The 22694-nt window shown below is 35.4% G+C and overlaps 1 protein-coding gene across 1 annotated transcript in view; it reads left to right on the forward strand.

The window, feature by feature from the left end:
* The window catches only part of LOC101889360 (dynein axonemal heavy chain 5), a 136092-nt gene that overhangs the window by 75994 nt on the left and 37404 nt on the right, over positions 1 to 22694 (forward strand). The window contains 2 exon segments of the mRNA XM_059126490.1: positions 4669 to 4858; positions 7623 to 7779. Coding sequence (XP_058982473.1) covers positions 4669 to 4858; positions 7623 to 7779 — 347 coding nt within the window.

The raw sequence follows: 22694 nt of genomic DNA on the forward strand, positions 1-22694 counted from the left end.
CAAACTAGAGCATACAAAATGTTGTACTTCTTTTCCTATAGAAATAAATCCGAAAAGTACTTCCTAATCTCATCACTATACATTCACCAAAAAACTAATGGAACAGAATGTAGTCCTTATAGAACATATTTGAAAACTTACTTCCGTTTTAGATCCTATTCAGCAACATATTTTATAATTCGGTCCAAAAAAAGAGGAAAAATGAGAAAAAAATATTTTTCGATCTTCTGCAATTGGTCAAGAATTGATTTTCTAAACAATATCGACTATAGTTGATATAGATTTGAGATTTTGTGATACCATTTAATTAGGTAGTATTCGAGATGATCCAAACTTGGTGCATCATAACATTTTTAGACCGAGTTTGGAGATAAGCAGAACCCGCCCAGTCTCTGGTACCTCCTACAAAAATTCAAATTTGAATAATAAAACTGTGTCCAAATTGCTTAAAAAAATATATAATATTTTTCTCGTAATATTGACTCACTCATTCTCGTACTTCCCTCACAAAGTGGCAACTTTTGTAAAAGTGGAGCTTACAATACATTTTTTCAAAGTTTATATCGGGAGCTAACAAAAATAGATAGATAGACTTTTTTTCCAAAAAAATATTCGATTAAAGATTTCTTGGAACTCTTGCATATTTTTGCGAATCAAAACCAAATGTTATGTGATTGTATCAGATCAAAGGATATTAATACATATATGTCTATAAAAGAGGAAGAGGATTGTTTGTTTGTAATTAATAGACTCGAAAACTGCTAAACAGATTTTCCTGAAAATTTTCACACATATTACAGCATCGCCTGAAAGTAACATAGGCTACATAAATTTTTGAAATTCAATTTGGAACTGGAGATAGGTTCCTACAAAAAAATTAGTTTTTCATAGACATATTTATTGATCGGTTATAGATACAGTATTCAAATTTGGAATGTGAGACGGAAATCGGTGCAAAAATTAATTTTCCAAATTATGATGAAATCGGGTCAGATTTGGATATAATTCCCATATATATATTTTCGGCCTACTTCGTATATTTGTTGAACCAAACGCACTATGTATCTCCAATTACAATGAAATTTTAAATGTGTAATGGAATTTGGTACTAAAATAAATTTGCCAAATTATATACATTTTCTGTCGATTTCGTATATTTGCTGGAACAAACACGCTGTGTATCTCCAATTTCAATGAAATTTGGAATATGTTACGGAATTTGGTACCAAAATAAATTTGCCAAATTATATAGAAATCTTCCATATACATTTTCGGCCGATGTCATGCATTTGATGCACCAAACACACTATGTATCTCCAATTTCAATGAAATTTTGAATAGTAACAGAATTCGGTACCAAAATGAATTTCCCAAAATATATAAAAAACGGTTCAGATTTCGATATAGCTACCATATGTATATTTTACTGATTTCGTTTATTTGATGCACCAAACACCCTATGTATCTCCAGTTTCAATTGAGTTTGGAATTTGTGACAGAATTTGGTCTAAATAATAACCTAATAACACCCAGGACAAACTCTTTGGGTATGCGGACTAAATTTGGTGTTTCTGCTTTTCTCATGGTCAGCAGTATATGACATTATTTCACTTTTATTTATAAATCACAAAATATTGGTGTATAACATTTTGAATGCATAATACAAAACCGAAAGGGAAGCGAAGTGCACCGGGCTCAGCTAGTCTATATACAAAATAATAGACTGTCTGATTCATCAACACCCACGAGAATAGTTTGAAGCTAGAATCTTAAAATTTTGCATGTAGATCGATGTGGGTGTGTAGGGGTGAAATAAGGCCAAGTTTTTGCAATTTCTAGCTATAAGTGTCCTATTCGAATTTCGAACTATACATGTACTAAAATCCACTAAATTTGGTTCCACTTTTATTATTATGTGAACGGAAAGAGCTAAAATCTCGACATTTGGTATGATAAATTAATTGTGAACAAGTTAAAAAGTATCTGTCGGTTTTGCCGACAGGTGTATATCCTCAGACAATGTACGATTATTTTAAAATATTTTGACTTTTGTTATGATTATTAAAACTCTTGACCCTCTATGGAGCGGGTTTTGGAAGGATGGGCCAATATTGTCCATTTCGTATCAGAACTAAATAAATATGATACAAACATTGCGACGTGCCTGGTTTAGACTATATTGGTAACTTCCTTCACTTTACATGACATATATGATAATTTTTAGAAAATTTTAGCATTTGCGTGAGGTACCAAATATAGTAGACCGAAGTATTTCATTTTCATACTTCATCTAATACATATAAAAATATTGGTAGTGCAATATTACAAGAAAATCGAATATTTATATCCAATTAATGGAAAATCATAAATTCCATATTTATCTCAGGTTTCTGGCAAAGAGAGATATATTTTTAGATATAGCAAGTTGTAAAGAATCGCTGATTTGTTTCGCAAGTTATGACAGATACAAGTATTGAAAATTGTGGCCCTTTGTGGGTGAGGTACCAGTAGGTATATCCCCTATCATCTCCACAACAGATCTTTTGTCAGCAAAAATGTTTGTGTATGTGAAATTTGAATGCTTATTTCGCTTTCTTTGAGCGTTTTATTTTTCAAATATTTGACCCTTTGTCGGGGGAGGTATCAGAAGAAATGGTCCATCTCTATCATCTTTATAACAGATCTTGTGTTAACGGAAACATTGAGATGCACAAGTCTTAAGGGAATCTGATGTTAATTTTTTATGAGCTTCATGGATATTTAGAATTTTGACCCTTTGTGGGGGAGGTACCAGAAGGAGTGGACCGATATATCCCATCTTCACAGCAGATTTTGTGTTAGTAGAAATCATTGGAAATGTAAAATATGAAGAGAATCGGTTACTATTTCCAATTTTTTTATAATAGTTTTGTTTATTCAAAACATTGACCCTTTGTTGGGGAGGTACCTAAAGAATGGTCCGATTATAACAGATCTTGTCTTGATGGAAATATTGATTTGTATCTAAATAATTTACCGTTTTATGCGGTTCATGGATATTCAAAAATTTGACCCTTTGTGGGAGAGGTGCCAGATGGAGTGGACCAATTTTCACACCAGAAAATGGGTGAGAGTTATAATGATGGGGGAGATACTTGATGGAGTGGACCGATTTGTCCATTTTCGCACCTAACCTAACACTGCAAATATTAGGATTTGCAAAGTTGGAGTAAAATCGGAGTATCCTTTCTTGTTCTGTGCAGCAAAATATTTTTGGAAAACCTTTTGTGGGGGAGTTACCAGAAGGAGTGGACCGACTGCGAACTCGATCTAAGTTTGATAATAATATTACGATGTACCAAGATTGGATCAAATCTGATAATCTTTCGAGAGTTATCGTGCGCTCCAGCCAGCCAAAAAACAGACGGACGGACGTATATCGCTAGATCGACTCCAAATGCCCTGAAAGGGAGTCTTAAAGTCTAAAACCATTATTACGATGAGGGGCGTTTTATGGCTGAGGGGTTTTATATGGGTTTGTTCCACACAGAAAGAGAAAGGACAGTTCGATTTTGTGCAAACTTTGCAAATCCCAATATTTTTATCAACGGTAGGTTAGGTGCGAAAATGGACAGTGTGGGATCACTCCATCGAGGAAGCGAGATAGACTCACAGTTACTTTTGAGGATCACTGAGAATCACTTTCTGAGTCGATTTATGCATGTCAGTCCGTCCGTCAATGTATTCTTGAGAAGAAAATGCAGGTTGAATTCTTTATCCGATTGAGAAATTTTCCAAACAATATTTGTTTGGCCCAAAGACAAAGCCTTTTGAAATAGTATCAGATTTAGATATAGCTCCATATATCTTCAACCGATTTCGGGTTAATTGTGCACCAAATGGCTAATATAAATCCGAATAACCTGTATTTTGGCATATCTCACTCATAAAGGGTCAGAAGTTTGAATAATCATAACGCAAAGTTGGGGGTATACATCAGTAAGCAAAACCGGCTGTAACTATTTAACTTGTTCAATAGAACAAAAATAATACGACATTTTTACTGATTATGAAAGTGGATGTCACAATTTTTGGACCATTACACGTTGGACAGAATTCCAGAGAATATACATTATACATGGAAATCGAGTCCTTATGGATTGCAACAAAACACCCTAGCCACAAACATTCCTTTACATCAGCCAACACATACTTTTCAATAAACGGATAACAAATTTTGATAATTTAGTGTTGCAATCACCAGGAACTAAATAATAATTTACCCTTTTTGAAATTTGAAATGAATGAAAAATTTATGAAACTATTCTCATTTCACTAATTCTATTTTCCCCTCGCTTCGACTAAGTCGTTCAACTCACATACACATGTTCGATGAGATTATGTTCCGCTTTCCCAAACCACTGTAGGCTTACATTTACCATCTGTTCATTATTTATTAATTCATATTGAAAAATGTCTAATTATCCGGATAAAGTAGCAATCCATTAGATGCTACAGAACTTACAATGAAATACCCAAAGTGTGCATCAAGACAGCGAGCTGCTGACGTAAATACCAAACTCTACACAGACTTACACTCACATTTTCGAATATCCTTGTGTGCATATTTGAAAACTCTCCCCAAAATTTGTTAACATAACTCGGTGTGTCTCTCCTCCTCATTTTCAGGTATTCTCGATACCATCCTAAGTGTACAGCCAAAGGAGGGCGGCGGTGGCGGTGGTGAAACCCGTGAAAGTATTGTCTATCAATTGGCCGATGATATGCTGAGGAAATTGCCACCTCAGTACAACGACTATGAGGTGCGTGAGAATCTCGTTCGTATGGGTATCCTATTGCCGATGAACATATTCTTGAGGTAAGTGCTTTCCACCATATGAGTACCTTGGGAATGATTGGATTACCAAGATGATAATGATAATGATGAAGAAGACGGCGATGATGATAATGAAAACATGGTTAATATGCTTGACTTGACATTGAATATTGGTATTGGGTGAAAGACATTATCGGAGCGCAAGGCATTAGGATTGCTTTTCTTGTGCGATAATTAGATTAGCGTGCACACAAGAAGCTTTTTGTCATTTTTAATTTGAAGTTTATAAGTTTTCCGCACTTCACAGCGAATTAAGGTTACGGTATTTAATGTAGATAATTTTACACACTTGATAAAAAAGGGAGATATATATATTTTGTTCTTCTTAAAATTGGAATAAATAGGAAAATTGAAAATGTATACTTTAGATACATGTTAATACATATCGCTGCGACGGTACCATACGGTACCACTTTCAGTCATATTTTCATTGATGGAATCTGCAGGCCAACATTTGTGGACGTGAGACGTTTAATATAAAAATGGAAAACTATCCTCTCCGCAAAGAATTGGCTAATAATTACCAACAAAATTAATCAAAGGTACCAGAGACCTATTAATACTGAAAAAATGGGATGAGCATCTAAAATTTATTTACAAGTTTATGCAACTAATTAATTAAAATTTAAACCTTTTTGTGGGGGAGGTACAAGAAGGAGTAAGCCGATAAATTCTATATTTACATCAGATCTTGGGTTGCCAAGTTTTAAAAGAATCGCTGACTTGTTTCGCAGATTATAAGAGACATAAAAAACCAGGTCTTGTGTTAGAAGAAATATTGGAATGTGTAAAATTTTACTAGAATACAGGGTGAGATGAAAAAACTGCAACCAACTTCAGATTGCTGTCATTTCTAAGCCACTTGTCCGACATTATTCCAGTGACAGCTCACTTTATTGTTTACAAGCGTACAAATCCATTTGGAGAGAATTCTCCAGAAAAAAAAATATTCGTGATGGAATTCAAGCGTAATAGTGTGATTTCTTTATATTTGGCTGGAAAACCACGAGTGGCTATCGTTAGAGCACTCCAGCATTTAAATGTGAATAAATCTTTTGTGCCTCGTACAATCGCTCGTTAACATGATACTGGAAGCGTAGCCCGACGTCAAGGAAGTGGACGGAAGAAAACAGCAACATCAGCAGAAATGGTTCGAAAAGTAAAAAAGCGACTTAATCGAAACCCTCGTTGCTGTAGCCGACAATGGCTCGTGAGCTGAATATATGAAAATATCGCAAAATTCCATTGAAATTCCAAAAAGTGCAAGAACTTATACCGCAACGGAAAGAAAATAGACTCAAAAGAGCTAAAGAGTTGCTTCGCTTGGCCGAAAGTGGTGAACTGCCGCCATAATAGCTGATGGTCGCTCTCTGCTCGTATTAATCGGCCGTGGCATCAGAATAAATGCCGAATTTTATCGAGAAAATATTCCGGAGGGTGTATTAAAGCCTTGGACACGCCAGGACTCAGCATCATCGCACTTAGCCATCCAAGAATGGTTACAAAATAGTTACAAACTGAGGTTTTAGGTCGCACTAAAAAATAACAAAGTGACGATCACCTCAAGCAAGCCCTTCGCCGGAAATACCGCAGAGCATCATTCGGGCAGCGTGTGACGGTTTGAAGACCATAATTCCTGCCAAAGGTGACCAATTCGAACAAATTTAAACTTATTCTAAAATTTGATGCTATTTCCGACATTTTTGCTTTCATTCAATACAAAAATGTAAAACTTATGACTTTTGATTTTGTTGTAGTTTTTTTTTTTATCTCACCCTGTGCTCACAAGAAACTCTTTGTGTGGACTATCAGAAAATTCCATTGAAAAAATGTGGTAAAAATCCTAAAAATACTGAATATCGGAAGGTGCCGTTATATGGGGATATACGATATTGTGGACCTATATTGACAATTCTCTTTCAGGAGGTAAAGTACTCAAAAAGAAGTCAGACAATTCGACTGAAAAATGATAAAATCCTCAAAATGCAGAATATCGCGGGGTACCGTTATATGGAGGCTATACGATATCATGGGCCGATATAGCCCATCTTTGAACTTGACCTGCTGCAGACAAAAGATTGAAATGGGCAAAATTTTAGCTTCCTATCTTAATTTGTTTTGACTGTAGCGTGATTACAACAGAAGGACGGACATGGCTAAATTGCCTTAGAATTTTACGCTGAACAAGAATATATATACTTTGTTGGGTCTAAAATTATTAGTTCGATGGGTTACTTTATATGGTGGATGGTATAAAAGGGATAACACGAACTGTTGGAACGAATCTAAAATTTTAAGGTGGACTTTTTCCTGACAAAGTAGCTGGCACTTGCTTGTCATTTATATATGCATGAAATAAAATGGGATTTTAGCAAACGTTGTCTTGTGTAAAAAAATTAGTGGCTCACCTGAAACATTAAAATACGGAAGAAAGTGCCGCGTCAAGGACCTACTTTTGAATTACATACTGCAATGATTATAATTTGTTCATTAGTTTTAGAAAACTGCGCTTTTTCGGAGAGCCTTGTGATCCTGGAGGCAAATCTCGATATGAAGAATTTGTAAGCGTTAAGAATTATCAAGATTTTCAAAGAAAATGATTGGAATTTTTATAAGCTATATTTCCGACTATAGACTCTGGCTCCGATTCCGAAATGTGAATTTTAGCTTCTTTATATTCATAACAAATGTATAGTAGCATATTCCAATATATTTAAAAATCTTTTATTTTTTTCCAACTTTCTAGGCAAGAAATCGATCGAATGCAAAAAGTTATAAAACGTGTCTACTCCTGTTTGTGTGATCTGAAGTTGGCTATTGATGGCACCATTATAATGAGTCCAGCCTTAAAGGATTCCTTGGATGCTATGTACGATGCTCGTATACCAGAGTCTTGGATGAAGGTAAGTCAAGCAAGTTATTGTGTACTGAGCGACATTAGTTAAATTCAAAGCAGAGCTCTTTCTCTACTCGGATTCAATGGTGTACTCCTACGAGTAAAAAAAGAACAGAGTATACTCTATATTTCTACGCAATCCAAATAAGAACGAGTAGGCTTTATCCGTTTACGAATGAGGGGAATATGAACTCGAAATCGAGCAGATTATAGTATTGCAGCGTAGTTTTAGATTTTGGTCACACCGTTATTTTAATTTTAAGTATTCTCATCCAGAAATAAATGCGTTATAGTGCATTGTCGCCAATCTTTACCAACAAAGCATATGATAGTGGGTTGCTATGTTGTTTTTGCACGAGAAATCCACCGTTCTTGTGAATATTGCCAAAATTCAGTTCATTTGGCCTGATATTAGCCACTTGGTGCACAATAAACTTGATATCGGATAAAGATATATATTGGTACTATATCCTAATCTGATCCCATCTCGATAAAATTTGACAGAGCTATTTTTGACCTCCATAAGTTTTCTGGTACCAAATATAATTCTTGTGGAGTGCATATTGCTCATGTGAGGGACCTAAAACTCCAAATCGGATGATACATATATATGGGTGCTATAGCTTTATTGAACCGATTTTCTGTGAATTTGATGTAATTGCTTCTAGACTGAATTCGATCGAATGTGTCAAAATTTAGGTCATTTGGTCTGATATTGGCCATTTGGTGCCCAATTAACCCGAAATCGGTTAATTTGAATCGATTCTCCGATTTCAATAGGGTTCGTCCTTGGGCCAAACAAATAGAAAATTTAATTTCAATTGGATAATAAATGCGATCTGCATTTTGTTCACAAAATTACATGGACAGACTGACATGCATAAGTCGACTCAGAAAGTGATTCTATGAACATCCTCAAAAGTAACTATGGGTCCATATCGATTCCTTCTCCATTTTACAAACAAATGCACAAAAACACAATACCCTTACAACTATGTGGTATAGGAAATAAAGATGGATGAGCAAACTTCTTAAAACTTACTATCACTCGCTAGGGCAATTAAAAAAATCGGAGCGCTGGCTTAAGCTGTTAATTAATAATATGTTTCCTTTTTTGGAGAAGTCAATTGTTTTATACCTCTCAAAACTTGTCTTTTGGGAATAATAAGGAACATTAACATAGGTTGCCATGAATTTCTCCAAGAGGAAATTTTTCATAATATATAAAGTTGTATTGTGAAGATATATGAATTGAATTTATAATGTGTTATTTCTACAGAATAACCAATTGGCCTTCAAATTAAGGACTAAATTTAGGATTCCTATAAAATTAATTATTTTCAAATAAGTTTTAATTTAAGATTAGTTAAGATTTTCCTGCTAATTATGATTTGATTTGCTGTAAACTTTGATTTACTACTTACCGAACTCTCTTACGCATTAAGAACATTGCAAAACTGCGAAACATTTATCCCTGTTACCAAATTTAATCAGAAACTGTTTTAAATTGTCAACTGGAAAAATTACATAAAATAAATTCGCGTGGGGTTGTTGAGATAACATCATTTTGCTGATTTTTAATTTAAATAAATAATCAAATGTATTGCAAATGACATTGAAACGTAACAGTTACTGATGATGTATGTCCCACTGACTGACCGACTGACGGTACATGCATGGGAATTTGCCATATTTGCCACATTATAATCGGCTTTTTTGTTTGTTCGGTGGTCGATTCCGTAACATTGTAGCTGTAGATTATGCAAATTATTTGTAATTGGATATGGATTGGCATATGTATGCATGTAATTTTATGTATGAATGTATATTTTTGTGTCTATTATTAAATCCGATTTAGATTTACAAATCTGTTTTCATAAATAGATTGAAATGGACGAAATTATGTTTGAATCGAAGTCAGTTGTAAATGCAGTGGACTCAAATGGGGAGAAAATAGTGACAAGTAAAAAAAATCTATGGATTTTGATTTTGACAGAAATGAGTGATGTATTGCATTTTACCATTTAATTGGTCTGATTAAAACTGTTACAGTGGAATTGAATTTAATTAACTCACAGTCTCTGGAGGGAGTGCACCCTCTGACGGGCATATGGTTATGTGTTTACTAAACTTGGAATAAGTTCAGAAATTGACAATATCGATGCACATCAACATTAAAAAAACAAAAATTCGAAAAAATTTAGAACTGCCGCTTTCAGTATTGCTGGTAATGACAACCATATTGCATCTGCATTCACAGTTTCTTTAAAAAAAATAATGACAACCGCAAAACTATTAAAATACGCAAGTCAAAATAGCATATAAACAATGAACGGAGAGCACATGCGTCTACCATGAAATTGGTGATAATCGGATCAGATTTAGGTATAGCTCCCATATATCCGATTCGGTTTAATTGTGCACCATACGGCCAATGTCTGTCCAAAAATCCTGAATTTTGGTACATCCGACCGAAATCAGTCTAGGAGCAAGTACATCAAATTTGATGAAAATCGTTGCAGATATAGCTATAGCTTCCATATATATGTTTCATCCGATTTAATATTTAAGTCCCCCACATTCGTAATAACAATGAAATTGTGTACCAGATATCTTAAAGAGCTTGGAAATACATTCGCCAAATGTTATCGAGAGCAGATAAGATTTGGACATAGCTCCTATATATATCGTTAATCCGATTTCAGGTTTATTGTGCAAATAATAGCTAATACAAGCCAAAACGGAGTGAATTTCGGTGCGTACGTTTCCATTTTGTGAACCTCGGCTTCGATATAAAAATTTTTAATATAATCCTTCTCGATGTAATCTCATGTACTGTACAGGGTGAGATGAAAAAACTGCAACGAACTTCTGTATTTTTCTAAGCCACTCTTCCGACGGCTGTTAAAATTATATTGCTTACACACGTACAAAAGCATTTTGGTGAGAATTTTCCAGAAAAAAAGTTATTCGTGATGGAATTCAAGCGTGATAGTTAAAACACTCCAGCATTTAAATGTGAATAAATCTTTTGTGTCTCGTACCATCGCTCGTTGCCGTTATACTGGTAGCGTAGCCCGACGTCAAGGTAGTGGACGCTAGAAACCAGAAAGCAACATCAGCAGAAATGGTTCGAAAATTAAAAAAGCGACTTGATCGGAACCCGCTTCGCAATGGCCGACAAATGGCTCGTGAGCTAAACATATTGCAATATTGCATTCGGCAACTATTGAAAGGTGAGCTCGGGCTAAAATCATTGAAATTCCAAAAAGTGCAAGAACTTATACCGCAATAGAAAGAAACTAGACTCGAAAGAGCTAATTCGCTTGGTCGAAAGTGGTGAACTGCCGAATTTGGTTTTCTCCGATGATAAAACATTCATTGTCCAGCAGTTTGTAAACAAACAAAATGATCGTGTTTACTTGCCAAGAGGTGGCACCTTCGATTGGCCACCAGAACTCAAACGCCGGCCATGGTGTGGGCCGCCATAACAGTCGATAGTCGCTCTCCGCTCGTATTAATCGACCGTGGCATGAGAATAAAGACCGAATATGATGAAATTTTACTCAAATGTGTGTTAGCGACTTTCGGTATTGAAAATGGGCTATAGGTCCACGTTTAGGTATAGCCCCCATATAATTGTACTTCCCTATATTCGGCAGTTTGATGTATTTGGCGACATTGATCACCGGAATGTTTTTTCAAATTTCGTTGTGATAGTTCGTAATGGGTGCTACAGCCTGTGACAGAAAATTGGCTATGCTGAAGTCCCTATAGCCCGTCTTCGTATAGCCCCCATATAACGGTACCTCCCTATTTTCGGTATTTTGATGGTTTTAGCGACATTATAGACCGGAATTGTGTCATATTTCGTGTTTGGATTTCCTAATAGGTTCTACAGTTTATGACGTAAAATTGTCTGTGCAGGTCCAGGTCTTCGTATAGCCCCTAAATGTCGGTACCTCCCGATGTTCCGTATTTTTATGATTTTAGCGACTTTATTCACGGGATTTGTTTCAAAATTCGCATTTGAAGTTCCTAATGAGAACTACACCCTATGACAGAAAATTGTCTAAGCAGGTCTTCGTTTAGTTCATAAATATCGGTAACTTCCTATATTCGGTATTATTCACCAGAATTGCTAAAGTTTTATATTTGCAATGTTGGCCACCAGAACTCAAGCGACGGTCATGGTGATAGTGTGGACCGCCATAACAGCCGATTGTCGCTCTCCGCTCATATTAATCGACCGTTAATCAGAATAAATGCCGAATATTATCGCGAAAATATTCTGGAGGGTGTATTAAAGCCTTGGACACGCAAACATTTTGGCCGCAGACGTTGGACATTCCAACAGGACTCAGCGCCATCGCACTCAGCACGCGCCATCCTAAAATAGTCACAAAATGCGGTTCCGGATACCAATCCGTTGGACTATTGTGTCTGGAGTATTTTGGAAAGCAAGGTTGGCACTAAAAATACCAAAGTGTCGATCTCCTCAAGCAAGCGCTTCGCCGGGAATGGTCTAAAATACCGCAGAGCAACATTCGGGCAGCGTGTGAAGGTTTCATTGGCCGTTTGATGGCCATAATTCGTGGCAAAAGTGACCAATTCGAAAATATCTAAATGTAAAAAATATGGTGTTTCACTTTGTGGGAGTCTTTTTTATCTCATCCTGTATACGGCATGATTAAGTTTTTAACAGAATTTATAACGAATTCTATTATTTATCTATATCTTTAAAAGAGGAAAATGTTTGTATGTTTGTTTGTTTGTAATTTATGGACTCGAAAACCGCTGAACAGATTTTTCTGAAAATTTCCATGTATACTGCAACATCGCCTGAAAGTAACATAGGCTTTATACATTTTTGAAATTCCACTTGGAACTGGAGATATAGCATCAGAATCGGAGGTACCTCCCAAAAATTTAGATTTTATATGCACATATCTATTGATCGATTACAGATACAGTCTTCAAATTTGGAATGCCTAAAGGAATTTGGAAAAAAAAATAAGTTAGCTAAATTATATTGTAATCGGTTCAGATTTGGATATAGCTCCCATATATATTTTCGATCGATTTCGTTCATTTGAAAAAATGAAATATGGAATGTGTGACGGGATTTGATCCGAAAATAAATTTGTCAAATTATATTGAAATCGGTTCAGATTTGGATATAGCTCCCACATATATATTCTCCGCCGATTTCACATATTTGAAGCACCAATTTCAATGAAATATGAAAGGTGTGGCGGAATTTGGCGTAAAAGTAAATTTTTTTAAATCATATTTAAATCGGATCAGATTGGGATATGATTTTAATAGGAGCCATTGACCCACAACGACTTACGCACGCTTGATATTTGCTATAAAATAAATAAATCCGAAGGACAAAACCTTCGTGTATGTATGTCAGTTACTGCTTTTCTAATGGAAAATTTCCAATTTTTTTCCAAATGGATGAGGGTTTTTCTACTATTTTCTATTTTCCTAAAAGTCAGTAACTGGAAGCTTCATCTATTGTTTTCTTAAACGAAGGAAAGTAGTTCTAGAAACTCAAATAGCGATAAACTCATAATCATAAAAAATATTTTGTAGAAAAAATATCGTGCTTACAATTTCGAGAACAACATTGATACTCGCAATCCCCACTTTTTTCTAAAACAGATCTAAGCTTTACACTTTTGTGTCTAGAGTTTTTCAGTTTATTTTGTGTTAACCAATGCATATGACTCCGTTTATTTATTTTTTGTTTTTTTTTTTAACTTCACCTTTCACATATTCATACTAACAAAGATGTTTTTAAAATTCATGGAAATGCTTTTTGTTTTATATTCATGACATTTTTGGACCGCCCGCCGTATGCTTTTGATGTTGTGAATGTTTTTAACGGGACATCAGTGTGAATCTAGGCCCGATCAAAAACATTTCGCCAGCAGAGGAGAGGAGATAGTAAAGGGAAGTTTTTTGGTTCATTCTCATTTTTTTCTCCGAACATTTATTCTGCAAGCCGTGGCAACAATGCGGAAAAAAGGCCAATTTAAGTTTCAGGTTTTGCTCAATGACGCAGGACGAACACCTTTGGCTTGACAAAAGGAAATCAACGAAAAACCCCAACACGAGACAAAATATGATTTTGACACCATCAAAAATGAAAGAGAAAAAAAAAAACAGCTCGATTTTCAGCTTAAATGCACACACACACATAAAAGCACCGTTGATGTGTGCTGTTTTTCATGGCTTTAATATCACTACATATACTCTACAGATATCCACCATCCCCCACCCTCACACTGAAGCGAATACTTAAAGGCTTAAGAAAAAAAGAAAACACCGGTCATGTTAAATTGGACAGACATCAGAAAACATCAAATTACGATTTGTTTCTTGGATTTCCGTTTATAGATTTTTGTTTGATTTGTAATCCGGTTTTTGCGGGGATGGGTGATGGTGGTATTCGTTGTTACCTTTGTCAGGTTTCTTTACTTTGTTTTGTTCTGTTCGTTTGAATGTTTACATTTATTGATTTGGGTCTGGCCAATAAATCCCAATAATTAATGCAAAATCTCGTTTTTTATTATTAAATTATTATTTATTTTTCATGATTCTCAATTTTACTTGAAATCTTTAAAGTTGGCGCTGTTTTTTATGATTTTATCTTTAATTTATTTAGAACGCATAAACAATGGATTTCATGAAATGTTTTTTGAGGGCCCTTCAAGAAAGATAATTGTTAAGATCTTAAGTAAACGACTTAGGTGGTATTAAAATGAAAAAATCCTATTTTGTGGGAAAATAAGAACAAGATTTTTGTATAAAAGGATATTTAAGGATTCAATTACAAATAATGTTCTTTTAAAATGTTAACATTTTAACAATTCTGTGGAAAAGCGGGAATATTCCAATTAGGATAACTAGACATTAGAGCTCTGCCAAATCTCAGGTGAAAAACCTAATACGATGTACAAGTCACATGTGGTCAGCTTTTTATAGTGACATTTTCATAAATAAGAAACTGAATAAAATCCGTGGTAGAATATAACACCTATGTTAACAGGGGCCAAAACTAATTGCGGAACCAGTCATTGTGTTTTCTCAAAAAAGCCAAACATATAAGCCACATTAAAGCCCTGGAGTTTGAGGCCTCCGGTAAAGTGAAAGAGAGTGAAATATTGATTTATTGTCAAAATTTTATAATTTGTATTAGGCCTCTTTAGTACTCATAATGCACAAATGGTTCAGTGTCACAAAAATTGTTATTTAAAACTTCACACTACTACTATATATTAAATTTTCAAACTTTCAAGGTTTTGTATATTATTCAAGTCTTTCTGTTTCGGAAAGAATAATGGGGAAATGTTTACCTTTTATATCAAAAATCTACAAAATCTTTCATTATTAAGTTAAGTAAACCATTGCACTATAAGCCAACATCCAATTTTCTGTCCAAAATTATTTCAATTTTTCCATATGTAAACTAACAGTAACTTCAATATCAAATTTCAGAATTTTAGCTCTACCCCTTCACCCAATACCAATTTTAGTACCATTTACTACTTTTCGTACAAATATAGGACGCATTTCCAAACCACCGCCAAATCGCAAACACCATCAGTAATATAAGAATCAAATTTTAAAATTGTATCTCCATCCCTTCATCCAACACCAAATATAGTACCATTTTGTAATTTTCGTACAATTATAGTACTCCTCTTTGAAATTACCTCCATATGTCCAAGCTAAACATGAACAATGAACAATTTCAGATTTCAGGCACTATCTGTTCAACTAATACCAAAATACAGGGTGGGTTAAAAAACTGCAACAAAGTCAAATGGCATAATTTTTAAATTTTTTTAAATGTTATTGAATGAAAGCAAAACATGTCGAAAATAGAATCAAATTTTAGAATAAGTTTAGATTTGTTCGAATTGGTCACCTTTGGCAAGAATTATGGCCTACAAACGGCCAATGAAACCGTCACACATTGCCCGAATGTTGCTCTGCGGTATTTTGGCCCATTCCCGGCGAAGCGCTTGCTTGAGGTGATCGACACTTTGGTATTTTTTAGTGCCAACATTGCTTTCCTAAATACTCCAGACACAATAGTCCAATAGCTGAATATGAAGCGAGGAACCTCATTTTGTAACCATTCATGGGTGGCGAGTGCTGAGTGCGATGATGCTGAGTCCTGTTGGAATGTCCAACGTCTGCGGCCAAAATGTTTGCGTGTCCAAGGCTTTAATACACCCTCCAGAATATTTTCGCGATAATATTCGGCATTTATTCTGATGCCGCGGTCGATTAATACGAGCGGAGAGCGACCATCGGCTGTTATGGCGGCCCACACTATCATCATGACCGTCGCTTGAGTTCTGGTGGCCAACATTTTCAGCTGACCTCTTTGGCAAGTAAACACGATCATTTTGTTCGTTTAAAAACCGCTGGACAACGAATGTTTTTCCATCGAAGAAAATCAAATTCGGCAGTTCTCCACGTCCGGCCAAGCTAAGCAAATCTTTAGCTCTTTTGACTTTATTTTCTTTCTGTTGCGGTGTAAGTTCTTGCACTTTTTGGATTTTAAATGATTTAGCCCGAGCTAATTTTTTAATATATGCCGAATGGAATATTGCGGTATGTTCAGCTCATGAGCCATTTTTCGGCCACTGTGACGCGGGTTTCGACCAAGTCGCTTCTTTACTTTTCGAACGATTTCTGCTGATGTTGCTGTTTTCCGACGGCGCTTGAATTTCATCACAAATAACTTTTTTTGTGGAAAATTCTCACAAAAATGCTTTTGTACACAATATAAAGAGCTGTCACTGGAATAATTTTAACAGATGTCGCATGAGTGACTTAGAAATGACAGCAGTCTGAATTTGGTTGTAATTTTTTCATCTCACCCTGTATATACGCCGAGGAAGGGTATATTAAATTTGTCATTCCATTTGAAAACCTTTAATTCTCTACTCTCTTGCCCGTTTGGTCACTGATATGCGGTGTTTTGATGGTTACAGTCACATTTTTTTACGGATTTGTCTATAGTTCGTAATAAGATCTAGTTCCTGTAGCAGATTGCATATGTAGGTCCACGTTTTCCTATGGCACATATATAACGGTACCTTCCGATATTTGGTAGTTTTACGATTTGAACTCTATTTTCTTACGGATTTGTGAAAAATTTGGTATTTGTAGTTCATATTGGGCTCTACATTTTAAGGATTTTCCATTATATTTATTATAGTAATCAGTAATTTAATGAATTTAATTTAAACATCCACATTTTACATATATCATGTAATCATATCTACACCACAGGGTGGTCAGGGTATTATGTCTTTGGGCATTTGTTTGTAACAGGCAAAAGGAAACGAGATAGACCCATAGCTCCTTTTAATGATCTGCATAGAATCACTTTCTGAGTCGATTTGCCCCATCATGGGGGAGGTTCAGTGGGATGGAGCCAATATTGTCACTTTTCTTCACTTTAGATAAAATATTAATTGGGATGTGAAAAATTAAAAAAAAAAAATATCGAAAATTTCTTTTTACATTTTTTTTTCCAATTTTTTCCAATAATTAAGTTGTGAGAGACATAAGTAATTAAAAGGTTGACCCTTTATAGGGGAGATACCAGAAGGTGAGGGCCGACATCTATCATCTTCACACAAGATCCTGCGTTAGTAAAAATATTGAAATGTGTGAAATTTGAAGAGAATCGGATGTTTATTAGGCAGGTGCATTTTGTTTTTCAAAATGTTGACCCCCTAATGGGGGAGGTACCAGAAACAGTAGACCAATATGTCAAGCAAACACACCAGATATTGTGTCAACGAAAATGTATGAAATTTTATGAGAATCGGATCCTTATATCGCATTTTATGGGAGTTATCATTATTTTGATTTTTGGCCAGTTGTGAAGAAGGAGGGGTTCGCTATATTCCATCTGCATAGCAGATCTTGTGTTCATAGAAGTTTTGGGATGTGCGCAATTTAAAAAAATATGTGTACAAAAGTACAATTTGGTATTGGGTGAAGCGAGCCCTATCACTTCAGTTGGTAGCTAGTGGCAGTTTTGCAAATGGGTACAATAACTATACGAAAAGTACTAATTGGTTCTGAATTGGATATTGGATGAAGTGATGGAGCTGAAATCCCGAAATTTGATATTTAGCTCTAGTGTCTGTCTGCGGTAAAGATATGAAGGTGATTTTGGAATTGTTATATATATTCGTGCAAAAACTACTAAATTTGGGTATTGGATAAAGGGATAAGACTGAAATCCTCAATTTGATACTGAGCACTCTGTTCGTATCTGGTGTTGATATCTTATAATGGTATTAGAAATGCGTCCTATATTTGTAAGGAAAATACTTAATGGCACTAAATTTGGCGTTGGGTGAAGTGAAAGGGCTGGAATCCCAAAATTTGATACTTAGGTCTTTGTTGCTATCTGGAATTGAGATATGGATTTGCTTTTGGAAATTTGTACTACAATTGTACAACCAGTAAAGACCATAAATAACCAGTCCTAAAGTCGGGCGGGGCCGATTTTATGATACCCTACACCACTTTGCTAATTTAGTTGAGCTCCACTTAATAATTAAAAGTTTTTATGGGAGAATTCAATCATACACGCTATGATTATAATTATAATTTAAAGTTCAAATTCGGACTTGTATTGCCCATTTGGTGCGAAATTAATTTGAAATCGGATAAAAATATATATGGGAACTATATCCAAATCTGAACCGATCTCGATAAAATTTGGCAAAGATATTTCTGAGCTGTATTTGATATATTTCCCTGAATATCGTTGTTACGGAGTGCATATTACGGCTGTGGGTAACAAATACAATAAATCGGATGAACCATATATATGGGAGCTATAACTATGTCTGAACCGATCTTCACCAAATTTGGCATACTACCTTCTAGACTAAATTCGGTCGTATGTGCCAAATTCCATCCCATTTGGACAAGTATTAGAAGTTTGGTGCACAATAAATGGTAAATCAGACGAAGTTATATATGGGAGCTATATCCAAATCTAAACCGATCTCGATAAAATTTAGCAAAGGTATTTCTGAGCTGCATTTGATATATTTCCCCAAATATTGTTGTTACAGAGTGCATATTACGGCTGCGGAGGACAAAAATAACAAATCGGATGAACAATATATATTGGAGCTATAGCTATATCTAAACCGATTTCGATAAAATTGACCACCTTGTGGTGTAGGGTATAAAAAATACTAATTTTGGTATTGGGAGAAGGAATAGAGCTGAAATCCTCAAAATTAATATTGAGGTTGCTGTTGGTGTCTGTGGTTGAGATATGGTGGTGGTTTTGGATATGCGTACTACATTCGCACGAGAAGTATTATGTGGTAATAAATTTTGAATTGGGTAAAGGGATAGAGCTGGAATCGCTAAATTTGCTATTGTGGTCTCTGTTGATGTCTGTGGCTAAGATAATGAAGTTGGTCTGGGAAGTGCGTCCTATATTTGTTCGAAACTTAATAAATTATATTAAATTTGGCGTTCGGCGAAGGGATAAGTCTGGAGTCTTCAAATTTGATGTTGTGGTCTATGTTGGTAACTGGTGTTGATAACTGGTGTAGGTTTGCAAATACGTATTCTGGTTAAGATATGTATGTGTTATTGGATATGCTTCCTATATTTGTACGGAAAATACTTATGAAGTACCATTCATTTGGTGTTGGGTGAAGGGAAAGGGCTGGAATCCCAAAATTCGATACTGAGGTCTTTGTTGGTATCTGGATTTGAGATATGGAGTTTTTCTTTTGGAAATGTGAACTATAATTGTACTAAAATTACTAAAATTTGTATTGGGTGAAGAAAAAAATGTTGGTGTCTGTGGTTGAGATATGAAGGTGGTGTTGGAAATGCGTCCACATTCCTACGAATGTGGGAAGGGATAGAACTGGAATCGCGAAATTTCATATTGTGGTTTCTGTTGATGTCTGTGGCTATGATGTGAAGGTGGTTTGGGAAATACTTCCTATATTTGTAAGAAATCTGATAAATGATACTAAATTTGGTATTTGGTGAAGGGATAAGGCTGGAGTCCTCAAATTTGATGTTGTGGTTTATGTTGGTATCTGGCGTTGAGATATGGTTGAGTGTTTGTAGATGCGGACTACAATTGTACGCGGGCGGACAACCCTATATCGATTCCAACTGTCTTGAAACGGATTTGGTCTAAAGAGGCCTAGGATGTAAACCCGTTATGCCATAGCCATATAAAAAGTTTAAAAAAGTCAAGCGAAATTTACACATAGATGTATGCGATCAGACTATGTCTATTTATTGAAATAATTTAAGATTTGCTTTGTGATTGCTCTCCTCTCCTTGATAATACTGATGAGAAAGCTACCTAATGAAACACATGTTTTAAAATGGGACTGCTTTTGCCCAAATCTAAGCTATACCGCTGAATTAAAAAAGTATAATATAATTTGAAAAAAAAAAAAAAAACAAATGTTTTTTTCTGGGAATCGCAGCGCAATATTTTTGGAATTCTAAAATTAAGATTACAATTTACTTTTTCATTCCATTTAACATTACTCACTTTCAATCCACCTACATGGTTTTCATTTTATATGGTAGATCTCGCTCATAATACATTACCTTCATGTTCAAATAGAACCCTGCGGATATCGCATAACCATGAAACATTATTTTCTAAATTAGGGAATAAATCTAATATATCAACAGGTACCCATCAACATTTTCATGTTGAATTAATGTTTTACATCACTTCGTCAACGATTGGGAGTGCGGGGGAGGGAATCGAGTGGGAAATGTTTTATTCGCTGCCAAAGGCATTGCCAAAATCATTAATCACATGTTAGGATGTGAGCGATAATAATCAAATGTGTTCGTTTTTTTATTGGCTAGGGGCAAAATTTAACATAAAAAAGGAAATTGCAGAACATTAGCTTTAAACAACAGTATCAAATAATTGGGACAATTAAAATTGGATATCCTGAATGAAAAGTGTCATTTTAATCAAAGGTTTTAAATGTCAGGTTGAATGGAGGTTTGGTGAGGATTGTGCAGCTGAAATATTTTTTTTTATAATTTCATAAAAAAATTTCTAAAACATACAGGATGAGATAAAAACTGCAACAAAGTCAAACGCTATAACTTTTACATTTTTTTTTTAAATTTTATTGAATGAAATCAAAAAATGTCGGAAATAACATCACATTTTAGAATCCGTTTAGATTTGTTCGAATCGGTCACCTTTGGCACGAATTATGGCCTTCAAATGGCCAATGAAACCATCACACGCTGCACGAATGTTGCTCTGCGATATTTCGTCCCATTCACGGCGAAGCGCTTGCTTGAGGTGATCAACACTTTGGTATTTTTTAGTGCCGGCCTTGCTTTCCAAAATACTCCGGACACAATAGTCCAACGGATTGGTATCCGGAAATTTTGGTGGCCATTGTGCGCTGGAATTGGAGTGAGGAACCTCGTTTTGTAACCACTCACGGGTGGCGCGTGCTGAGTGCGATGGTGCTGAGTGCTGTTGGAATGTCTAAGGTGTGCGGCCAAAATGTTTGCCTGCCCAAGGCTTTAATACACCCGCCATAATATTTTCGTGATAATATTCGGCATTTTTTCTGATGTTAAATACGAGCGGAGAACGACCTGTCAGCTCTTATGGTGGCCCACACCATCACCATGGTCGGCGGTTGAGTTCTGGTGGCCAACCGAAGGTGCACATTTTCAGCTGACCTCTTTGACAAGTAAACACGATCTTTTGGTTTGTTTGCAAACTGCTGGACAACGAATGTTTTCTCTTCGGAGAAAACCAAATTCGGCCTCTCACCACTTACGGCCAAGCGAAGCAACTCTTTAGCTCTTTTGACTCTATTTTCTTTCTGTTGCAGTGTAAGTTCTTGCACTTTTTGGCATTTCAATGGCTTTACCCCGAGCTCAGTTTTCAATATTTGCCGAATGGAAAATTGCGATATGTTCAGCTTACGAGCCAGTTTTCGGCCACTGCGATGCGGGTTTCGATCAAGTCGCTTCTTTATTTTCGAACCAATTTTGTTGATGTTACTGTTTTCTTCCGTCCACTTCCTTGACATCGGGCTTCGCTACCAGTATCACGGTAACGAGCGATGATACGAGACACAAAAGAGTTATTCACATTTAAATGTTGGAGTGCTCTAACGATAGCCACTTGTGGTTTTCCAGCCAAATATAAAGAAATCACACTATCACGCTTGAATTCCATCACGAATAACCTTTTTTCTGGAAAATTCTCACTAAAATGCTTTTGTACGGTTGTACACAATATGATGAGCTGTCACTGGAATAATTTTAACAGTTGTCGGTTTAGATTGGCTAAGAAATGACAACAGTAGGAAGTTGGTTGCAGTTTTTTCGTCTCACCCTGTATATTATTATCTTTCATAGCTTCATGAAAAAGACTGGAAGAAAACTCGGAGGTTTTTAATTCAAATTTATTAACAAATTGGTAAAAGTGTAATTTTCCAAAATTTATTTTGAAACGGAATATACGAATATAAATCTCTAAAGGATCTTTCAAAGAGTTCGGAATTTCTGATTGCAAATTGAACATAAATTTATTTTCTATAATCTCGCTTTTTTTAGTTATGGCGTTTAAATCGTCCCTCATTTTAACATAACCTTCCAAGTTATAATCCAAAAATTTCCTTGAATTTAATACTGCCCTTAAAGACAATTTCAACTTTTAATCCATTGTTTTAGTATCTCCATTGTTCCTACCTTTAAGCATTCTCACCTTACACTTTAAATAGTCGACGTACTTCATTAGGGACATACATTTATTCAGCTACTGCTGCTTGACCTACTTCCCTGTTCCTGACATTTATCCGCTTTACAAAACGCAGCGAG

Source organism: Musca domestica, unplaced genomic scaffold (assembly GCF_030504385.1).
Source record: "Musca domestica strain aabys unplaced genomic scaffold, Musca_domestica.polishedcontigs.V.1.1 39, whole genome shotgun sequence".
Lineage (NCBI taxonomy): Eukaryota > Metazoa > Arthropoda > Insecta > Diptera > Muscidae > Musca > Musca domestica.